Below are 11,565 nucleotides of genomic sequence, written 5' to 3' on the forward strand. Positions count from 1 at the left end.
TGTGTGTGAGACATCACATAATAGAATAGGAACACTTGGCGTGGCAGTGATGAGAGTTGTAACAATGGTGGTATAGTGGAATATGCTTCAGACTCTAAAACATGAGGTCTTTGGTTCAAATTGTGCTTAGTGTGTCCATCCTTGGAGGAGATAATAATAATAATGATAATAATAATAATAATAACAATAATAATAATGATAATAATTATGATAATAATAATGATAATAACAATAATGATAATGATACTGATAATAATAATGATGATAATAATAATAATAACAATAATAGAAAAATAATAATAATATCGTAATATTTATGTTGCCCAGATTCCTATGAAAATGTACCTAGAGAGAGAGAGAGAGAGAGAGAGATCTAATAAAAAGAGAGAAAGTTTTGAATTAAAATACTATCTTCTTTAATCCACTACAATAACATACTGGTACTCAAGTTTTAATGTTACACACTTATCACTTATTCACTCTAGAAATATGACTATTACAGCAAACTTTTGAACATTACAAAGTTCTACTCACTTTATCACATACAGAACAAGGCTTGAAGTAGTAGAAGTGCAGTACATCCAGAAGCAAGGCACAGCCACTTAGCAGGAGACCGTAAAGTAGAAGCAGCACAAAAATCCACTGGTTGTCTTCCCCTATGCAGTTATTAATCCTGGAAGTGAAATAATAAAACACAAGAAGAAGATTAGAACGACAGGGAAGAGGCTGAAGAAACAAAACAGAAAGGGAATTGGTAATCCTGAGTCCCATTGACTAATGTTGTGTGTAATCATACCATCCCCTCTAGCAAGAGGCAAAACACTCTGTCCCCGGGATAGGACATCTTTGAGAGAGTCACAACTCATGCACGTAAAAGATCCTGTTTCATTTATTAATCGCAAAGAGCAGGGTGTTTAACCCGGTGAAGTGGTCCTGCCTTACATCCAACTGGACCCCATGGAAGACCAGCTATTGCAGCTGAATATGGGCTATCCAGCCATCTTCTCAGATGGAAATGAAACAAACAAACAAATAAACAGGATGAATACATTGGATAGGAGAAAGAGAGAGTGAGAAACAAGGGTTTGTTTGTGTGTGTGTGTGTGTGGTGGGAGAGAGACAGAGGGAGAGAGAAAGAGAGAGGAAGATACATTAAAAGAGATGAAAGGGAGATAAAAAGGTAAAAGTATAAATAAAGGTGCATTAAAAGGTACATGCCAACAATAATAAATGTGACCCGCTACAACAAAATGATCCAAAAGTCGGGCGAGGTCGATTATTTGAAAATCTTTCTGCTTTAAATTGATATATAACACATTTTATAAAAATAATCGGCTGCGGAGATATCGATGTTTAAAAGAGAGCATGTCGAGACGTCTGCAAGATCACTGTTTCCAGAAAAGCACCCTAAAAGTCTTCCTTTCGACGCAATCGCGATCAAGGGACACGCAAGTCAGTTTTCACCTCTGGACAATAGAAGGTAAGCCCTAGCAACCCCCGAAGAGTTCATTCAAGCACATCAGCGTCGGCGGTCTCCTCACCAACCAATCAGTGACCAGGATGTGAGAAGCGGCTGAGCATAGCGCACCCCGCCCGCACGCACCAGTCGACTGGGCAGGGTGCGAGCTTCCCGCTTCGGTTAGCAGCAAGCAGCAAACTGACCAATGAGATCACTCTGGTCGTTGTTAGGGGCGGAGCCTATCTGTGGCGCTCAATCCAAATTTTCGAACCAGTTTCTGCTTCGTTGAAACGCCAAAAAACATGGCTCAGAAAAACGTTATTTTGTTATCTTTCCTTTGATCATTTTGCTTCAAAATTTCGACAGATGATAGAAGACATGTTAGACTCCAATAACATATCAAAATCAGAAAATTGTAAATTTTGACCAATTTTAATGCTCTGACTTCAAACTCGATTTTCACGGCTTCGACCGTGCACGACTTTAGGACCTTTTTGTTGTAGCGGGTCACAAATGGTTAGACAAATTGGGATAAGAAAGGGTGAAATAATTAAGGATGAGATCACAAGAGAGAGTATATGAAGAGTTTGTTTGCAAAAACCGACAAGTCCATATTTGCCAAATGGAGATATTTGCGATTAAAGGTCAAGAAAAATAAAGAGAATAATAAGATTTTTTTTGCTTCTTTTGACCATAACTTCAAAAATGTACCTTTATATGTAGTGACCAATATATCATTTAAAAGGTATTATTTTGTACTTTATGACAGAGACCGTACTTCAAAATCTTCAAAAATGGACTTATCCGTTTTTGCGAACAAACTCTTCATACAAGAGATGAAAGTGAAAGAGAATGCAAATTGCAGAAATAAAGATGGAGAAAGAAGGTGGGAAAGTGGATGAGGAAAGGGATAGGGGATGGATGATTTGATAGACAAATGCAGAAAGATAAAGAAGACAGAAGATACAATGTAAATGGTTGTGAGAAAAGATAGAGCTAGAGAGGAAGTGAAAGGAAATGAAAAAGGAAGAAAGAAAGAAAGAAAAAGTGATGATGGATTAGGAGAGATGACAAATGGAATCTGACAATTCATCCAGTTACATAGGAAGTCAGGAAAGATAATAGAGAAGGAAAGTTAAAAGGTATAACACTGCCAGTATATTGTCTAACATGCCAAAACACAATGATGTATATCACACACACAAAAAAAAATCGAACATTTCATAACACAAATGTCCCAGAAATTATCATATGAGCATTTAATACACTCTTTGAGTCTAGCTGAACAATGTTGTGTGTAGGAAACCATGCTGTCTCCTCTAGTTAAATGTAAAACATTCTGTCCCTCCGATGGGATATCAAATGCAGGTCCTGTGTGTGGTGGAGTCATGACTCAATAGTCATGCATGTAAAAGATCCCACTTCATTCATTCACCGCAAAGAGCAGGGTGCTAACCCAGTGAAGTGGTCAACCCACATACCTTGTACCTACCCAAGAAAATGGGGGAATGACGTCGACCCCTTGTGGTTCCCCCCAGATGTCTAGTGACAGGCATCAAATGGTATCAACCAGGCATTTTTTGCCTGAAGAAGAAGACTCCCCTAAATCAGGGGCGGATCCAGGAATTCCGTAAAAGGGTGGGCTTTACAAAATTAAAGGGGGTGCACGTGCCCCCTATTTTCCTTTTCTAATTTCTTTTGTTTTAGAGGTACAGTTTACCATAGGGAGCAGTGATTTAAAAAATGTTCAAGAAATCACATATGATGCTAATGTGGCTACAGGTCAACTGCATCAGAAAACATCCTACCATATAAAAATTTTGCAATAAAACCTAAAATATAAGGAGACATCACTATTTTTCTCACTAAACTATAACTGTAGACAGTTTAGTCCAGAAGCAATTTTATTATAACCATTGTTCACATTTTGTATATTTAACAACACGTAACATTGATTATACTGATTAACTTTTTACAGTGGTTGTTTCTAACCGTAACTAACATTTTAGAACTATCTTGAAGCACTACAGCTGGGTTTTTGTTTCATCTCCATATGTGGTAAATGACACCTTTAACAAAAAAATAAAGGGGGGGGGGTGCACGTCCGGTGCGCCCCCCCCCCCCCCCCCCAGATCCACCACTGCCTAAATGGTACCCTAACCAATAACATGATGGAATGATTGGATGATTGTTTAATCAAAGGAATACTTAAAGGACAAGTTCACCTTCATAGACATGTGGGTTGAGTGAATGCAGCAATATTAGTAGAACACATCAGTGAGAGTTTGAGCAAAATCGGACAATCCGTTCAAAAGTTATGAATTTTTGAAGTTTCTGCTCAGTCACGGCTGGATGAAGACTACTATAGCTTGTGATGTCACATGAGTACAACGATATAAAGAAAGAATAAAGAAAATTCAACATATTTCCATTTTTCTCGCATAAAAAAAGAACACTCGACTTCTCTCTTTCAGAAGGCAGGGAGAATAATATTACCCTTAACATACGTCAGTAGCAAGTCGAAGAACTGTGCACCTTATTCAAAAAGTAAAGTTTTGTGAAATTCTCTTTTTATTTTCCTTATATAGTTGTACGCATGTGACATCATACACTGTAGCAGTCTTTTCTTCCAGCAGTGACTGCGCATATACTTAAAACATTCGTAACTTTAGAACGGATTGTCCAATTTTCCTCAAACTTTCACTGATGTGTTCTACTAATATTGCTGCATTCTCTCAATCCTTATGTATATGAAGGTGGACTTGTCCTTTAACACTCCCACAACCCCCTTCGTCTCCAGTGTCAACATCTGAATCTCATCTCCTGCTGCTCCCATGCGCTTATCACTCCAAGGGACAAAACCACAGCTCACATGATGGTCCTTACATTGGTAACCCAATACACAAGTTTTCAATTCCATTGAGAACATCACACTAAAGGATCGCTGAGATAATTCAACCTATCTTCTTGTACACATTTTACGATAGCCCTCTCACATATCAAAATTCCTGACCAGTCAAAAAAATTAGTCAGAAAAAAAGAGTGAAATTTTGTAAGCACTACTGTGAAAATGTGATCAAAATCGCACATGAATTAGGGAAGTTGTAAAATTGTAAAATTTTGTTGTTGTTGTTGTTTTTTCTGCAAAATAGTTCTCAAACAGTTGATACAAATATGCAAATGAGAGAGCTGAAGATGTCATCAATTTTCACAATTTTTGTGTAGGAAAAAAACGATGGAAACTGCATTTTTGTGCTACTAACGTGTAGAATGCAATGTTATCCCTGGCTGAATAACATCAGATGATAATTGGTCAGATATATCAGGGTTCGAGACTGGGGCTTTTTTGCACTTGAATTGAAAAAAAAGTGAGAATTTCAAGATTTCTAAAACAAACTATAAGGTAAGTTGTGAGGCGATGACATTATCAACTTATATCAACTGTTTAGAAGTGTTTTGTAACGGTTAGAGATATTTCAACATTTCATAACTTCCTTGATTCCAGTCCGATTTTGATCAGATTTTCACTGCTGCGCTTATAAAATTTTACTCTTTCTCATCAGACAAGTTTCCTTTAAACTGGTAGGTTGACAGAACCCAAATAAGGTGGAAAGTCAGGAAGGCTGACTGGTAAAACATCATCCTTTTTCTTTTCTTTTCGGGGGGGGGGGGGGGAGTAGAGGACACACAATGAAGGCAGGTCTCGACAAAAGCGTTTAGTTCCTGCGAGAATGCCTTCTTCAGGGGATGGGGGGTGGGGCTATATTTAGAAGCACGCGGCGCAATCACGTCCACTTCCCCTGCCTCCACATTAGGGCAACATCCCGCACGGCTGTGCTTCCTTCTTCCTTGTTGATCATTGCCGTGTCCAGGCCCAAACACCAGGGCGCACTTTCCTCTCAAAACCGTTTGGGAGGGGTGGGGGGGAGAAAGAACAAAGATGCTTGAATAGCAATTGCCTGGGAAAGAATACCCACGCTGGTAAATACATAGGAAAACAAAGAAAAAAGAAACACTAAAATGGGGTGGGAGAGAAAATTGAGGAGGAAGAAATGAATGAACAATAAGAAGACATTGACAGTGCGATGAAGTCTATGTATTAGAGTGATTGTAGATGTGCACATAGATTCAAAGAACAGGATAGGGGACAAACAATGAAACATTCAACAACAACAACAAGTAAAGCTGGTGCAAAGGATGCTGTACAACGGAAAGGGTTATAAACTGTACAGTGTGGGTGGGTACATAAAACATATTTATGGAATATATACACTGCTACCAATCAAGGCTGTATTGACATACATTCATGTGAATATCTACACACACACATTCAAACACTCACATTGTAGATGACAATGAAATGAGAGTGTACTCTCAACCAGTCGATGGGGATGATAAACTAGACAGAGAAATAAAATACTAGTGGATATACAAAAAGAGTTGGATGTCCCTTTCAGAGAATCATGGATGTGACTAAAAAGGAGTACTGTAAACGTGGAAATTTTCGCGGTACATTAATTTTCGCGGATTTCGCGCTACGTTCGGCTAGCGCGAATTCAAAAACGCGCGAATATATCTTCACAATTTTCTATGCACATTTTGAACGGTTTCATCGATGATACTGCTACGTAGTACAATGTTTACGTTACTAGTACTGTGCGAAGAGACGATAGATTGCTGTGTACTGTAGCATGCATGTGTGCACCGCACGCACCGATGCTACATTCCCCCGTGACTACGGTACTACAGTCACAGCTGTACTACGTACATGTATTTGAGTGCTTGTACTCGCAGTCGAGCCGCTCGCTACGTCGCTTGTCGTACGCTGGCATAGCAAGCTATGTAGCAGAGGCTTTGGATGAAAGCAGTGAATGTGTACTACAGTAAAGTAACCTGCTGCGGAGCGCGAATTTAAGAACCCGCGAATACGTTTTCGAGCCGCTCAGCGCGAAAAATTAATCGCTCGAAAATATTGACGTTTACAGTACTAGTTAGTTAAAGTCATTTAACCCTATAAAGCCCAAGGGGCATTGTGCCCCCCTACCATATTTTCGCTTGCCACTCCTACACCATTTACCCGATTTCAACCAAATTTGGTGACTTTTCCTAAAATCTTATTGCTAACATTTTGATGTATAATTTAGATATGTTTGACATTCCTGGTTGCCATGGCAACTGTAAACTTACAACCATGTTAGTCAGATTTTGCATGATTTTCTGTTTAAATTTCAGTAAACAATATAATTATGGATGAAATGGGGGTTTTCTCAGCTGTAATTTGCTGAAGGACCAAAGTGTGAAGTAATTATGGTTGTGAATTACCCTGAAATGGTCTTCTTATTATTTCCTTTATTTTTTATATGACATAGGCATCAAACAAAAGATATAACAGAAATAATCGAAAATACAGCATTTTTCAAAGACTACCTTTTTTGTGTGTGTTATCTTCACACAAGCTTTGCCTGTAATATTATTTGTTTATCATATTATCATTCTGCAAACTCAAAATTTCAATATTTTGGAAATATGAATATTTTGGAAATATGAAATATGAATATATGTACCCATTCCAAGAAATACATTATAGGTTTCATATATTTCTTTATATTGTAATGAATTGCACCCCCACATGATGACCTTGAGAAATTTCAACCATAACAAATAGTGAAGGTTGACTTGCTTTTTCTTTGTAGTAAATATGAAAATGATTGATATAAAATGAAAACATATATACTGGGAATAAAGAAATAGAAAGAAAAAACATGATTTTAGCGTATTTCCTATGTATTTCTCTATATTTTGGGAAATAGCACCCTCAGTGGGTGACCTTGAGAAATTTCAAATGTTGGGTCATGTAGAGCATGAGTTGCTCTAACCATGTGCCAAATATGATGGTCATACATCATATAATAAAGAAGTTATGTAGGGGGGGCACTTAGGGGTCAAAACAGCTTTGGTTTCATAGGGTTAAAACAGGTTATCATAAGGTATTGTAACCCGTTGAGGACGAGTCCAAGTATACTCAGGCAGGTGTCAAAGGGAAATGTGTGTTGTAGCAAAATCAAACCGTCCTCAACGGGATAAGGATACAAGTGGATTAAAAATCATCTGCATTATTCTTACTGCTGCTTTAATCACGAATACAGCAACAGCAATGTAGACCTCTTGCGGGAACAAACATGTTGCTGCTTTAATCACGAATACAGCAACAGCAATGTAGACTTCTTGCGGGAACAAACATGTGCATGCGCTCCCCCTGCACAACCGGCCCCTTAAATGGTGAGCATATGCTAGAGGCTTATGTCTGCAGAAATATCACTGTAAAATAGGCACTCATAAAGAGAAGTGTGGATCTTGCAAAGATAAGCTAATGAACGAGGATGTCAATTAAAGTAAAATAGAGGACCTAAAAATAATCTGCAAGAAGCTAGTTTGCACATAAAAAGGAGCTGAAATTTGATTCAACCCTACCCTGAATTCAGGTTTTAACCTGAAAACTTCACTGATATCCCTGTATAAACATAGTATTTCAGGTTTTATTCACATAACTTAGATGCAAATCTTACAATGATGAATATTGTAGACCAGTATGTGGTGTATTTCAGTGTCTTTCATCTCGCAGATTTTGCAAGTTGACACTCCTGAAATTAACCCACTGAGGACGAGTCCCGAGTATACTCGGGCAAGTGCCTATGGGAAATGCATGTTGTAGCAAAATCAGCCTGTCCTCGATGGGTTAACATCTAAATAAATATTGTCTTTTGTTTTTTACACAATTGTACTTTACATCTTTACATCAACTCCTGTGTGAAAAATCACTCTGCTCTCTCCTGAAAAGGGACAATAATTATTTCTTATTTGATCACTGTGGGTCTACTTCACGAATTCAACCACTCACGAAATCGTCATGCCTACAAGTCTCAATTTGAGAAATATTTCATACTCTCAAAATACACGGCATAGTGTATTAAGTATGGTAAGTGACGTCACACTAGAAATAGTGTAGAACCATGTGACAAGACTTGAGACTTGCAAAAAAGGAGACGCAAGTCCAAACTTTCTGATACACACATACATACACACACACAAACATCTCACAGAGACAAACATCTCACAGAGACAAAGTTAAATATTTGTGACCCATGTAAAATTGCTCTGATCTACCTGCAGTTGCAGATATATGTTTTCATGTACTTTGTATAGGCCTAGGGAAAAAAAAACAGAAGGAAATTAACTTGGTGAATCGGCCAGAGAAAAAATAATAAAAAAAACCCCCATAGAATTAGATTTTTGTTCAAAAATCAGTGGATTAATGTTTTATTCAAAGTACCTCCTTTCTGAATTTAAAAGTCAACAGATCAAGTTTTAAAATTAGAAACTTTTTATTTGGTTTTGACATATGATGTTTCAAACTGCTCTACTACATCATGCATTTATCTACGTTTATTAAATCTCCTCAGACATGTGCTTTACTGCACCTCATTTCATAGCTATTTCTTTTTTCCCTCAAAAAACCCCCCCAAAAAACAAAAAACAAAACAAAACTGTGCTTGTCTCGTGCATAACTTTAATACCATCTTTTTGGTAGGGTTTGGAAACAGAGTAGGACATACATTTGTACATGTAGTACTTGTATATCACTGGAAACCTTGGCGTGTAAAAAAATCAAAAGAACACAATTTGTATTTGAATACTGTATTTGAGAACAGTCGGATGACATTGTCAAGCTCCTGTGGTGATGGTAACACAAAAACATACACACACACACACACACACACACACAAACACACACATACCACCAAAAAACAACAAACAAACAAACAATGAAGAGAAAAGAAGCACTCTGTCAAACCAAAGGTAATTAATACCTGGTACAAGAGCATACAGGAAGCATATCATGCAAAGTGACCATCATCTCACATCCGACAACATTCTGTCGGGAAAACACCGAAAAAAGCAATCCAAACATTATATGAAGAGTTTGATTGCAAAATGAGTTAACTCCACTTTTGTTCATTTGAGGTATTTGCAAGTAAAGCTGTTACAAAACATAGAAAATGATAAGAAAATATAATGGGATGTTTTTTGTCATCACTTCAAGAATATTCCTTGTTTTGACGCAAGTGCGGCATCACTGGAAAGGTTTATTTTGCTCTATCTGGTGATGGACTCACTTTCATATCTTTGACAACGGCACTTAACCCGTTTTGCAATCAAACTTCTCATATATCACATGTCACAGGTACATGTAATGCCATATTTGGGAGAATGTGAAAGTGACAGGATCATGTGACTAAGTACTGATCTCGCCATGGGTAAGCTTTGAATTCACTGTTCTTTTATTGTGGACATTGACCACCATACAAAATACAATGAAGGTACTTAATGGATATTAAAGTCACAATCACACCATTCAGCATGCTTGAAAATAAACATGATTGCATAATAGTGCAACATTTCGCTACATATGTATATTTATGTTCATCTATGGGCAGAACATCTGATGTGTTCTACAATGGGGAAATATGTACATGAGTTAAATGCGAGCCATTGTTGCATTACCCTCACAAAAGTGCAAGCATTAAAGCTGAGAAAATTGCAAGTTGGTTTTGAAAAAATAGGAAATTCAATTCTTGCTGACAAATTGACTTTTAAGTTTAAAGTCTTTAATAGACTCAGGACAGGGGGCAGTGGAAGATACTAGGGGACACTTAAAAAACAGAGGAAAACAGGCCCATACAAGCTGTAATTTCTCACTTGTAAGGGTAGATATGGTAGAATATTTGACATAAGATTTTATACAATCTATCTTTTCAAATTGAAATTTGCTGAACTTAGGCTAGTTCCTTTGAATTAAAAAAAAAAATAAGCATTAACTCTGTAGCTTTCTACTCTTTCTTGTACAAATGCAGCAACAAAAGCAACGAATGTCAAAGAGGCACTGACAACTTCCATTGAGAACCCCACACTGTCGTTATTAATATCGTAATCTCAACAAAAAGCTGAAGTATGTGGGGCCTGAATAAATAAATTCTGCTTACGCTAGGGTCTCTGTCAGGAAATGTTCGGATTCAGATTTGTGGTTTTTCTCCCCTTTCTGATCAAGGAGAAGCGGCAATATTTGCATAGTACACAACTGCGTCCTTGACATAGAGTCTGTAAGCGAATGCTGTTTTAGCATTCAACTTGTTTATCCATGTCTTAAACAGGAAAAGAGGTTTCATTGCATATTTTCATTGCAGGCCAACATTATGTTTACGATAGAATTAGATTGAATGAAATCATAAACTTGCGCAAATTCACTTTCGTCTACAAGTGCAGCCTCTGATTTCCCAGTGTTTGTATAAGTGTAAGTATGATATCAAATTGCATGATTGTCATATCTGGAAACATTCTTAAATAAAGTTCTGCAGGGGGGAAGGGGGAATCAGTGATTGTTGTCTATATTTACTTCCTATTTGAGGAGCACAGTTTGGTAGCAGACTGTTTTCTTGTGTAAATCTATTATTGATCTATATGATGGGATTATTACAAGGTTTACAAAGTTTTTTTACTTGCGAATCATCATGCAAAAGATAAAGAGAGAAAATATCTTAATCATCTCCCATTTACATTTATTTTCTTTTGAGAGCAAAGTTTAATAGCAAAGAAGAAAAAAAGACTGACCACTGTAATTCAAAGAAACACGGAAAGTGGTAATTCATTCAAAAAGTTGCCTTCATACAGACGGGCAATTTATGACATATTGTATTCTTGGTTCTTGGTTCTCCATATATTTTGTATACATGTATACCTTAAATCCACTGTACAGTATGATGAGTTATGCTGTCATTTTTTTTCTACCATTTGAAGTTCATGCTTCTTTTATGCATAGGGAATTTGCATGATGTTCCTGTAAATCACACAAACATAGTGAAAACCTGTTGGATAATTACTACAGGTTTGTTAGATATCAGACGATTAATGCCATATTCATGAATTTTGTGATTCCCATGAAAACCCACTAAGAAGAAAAAAAAAAGGTCAGTGTGTAGAAACTGTCGTCAGGCCAAGTCATTGATACCTACAGAGGCAAAACTGGCCAGTGAACTAAAGCTGACGAAATG

The 11,565-nt window shown here is 37.3% G+C and overlaps 1 protein-coding gene across 1 annotated transcript in view; it reads right to left on the reverse strand.

Moving 5' to 3' along the window:
• Window positions 1–11,565, reverse strand: part of LOC139733678 (palmitoyltransferase ZDHHC21-like) — a 48,033-nt gene that overhangs the window by 27,884 nt on the left and 8,584 nt on the right. The window contains exon 5 of the mRNA XM_071644491.1: window positions 535–673. Coding sequence (XP_071500592.1) covers window positions 535–673 — 139 coding nt within the window. The remainder of the gene's footprint in view (window positions 1–534; window positions 674–11,565) is intronic.

Source organism: Diadema antillarum, unplaced genomic scaffold (genome assembly GCF_040938485.1).
Source record: "Diadema antillarum isolate AM-2024a unplaced genomic scaffold, OU_Dant_1.0 seq00000486_RagTag, whole genome shotgun sequence".
Lineage (NCBI taxonomy): Eukaryota > Metazoa > Echinodermata > Echinoidea > Diadematoida > Diadematidae > Diadema > Diadema antillarum.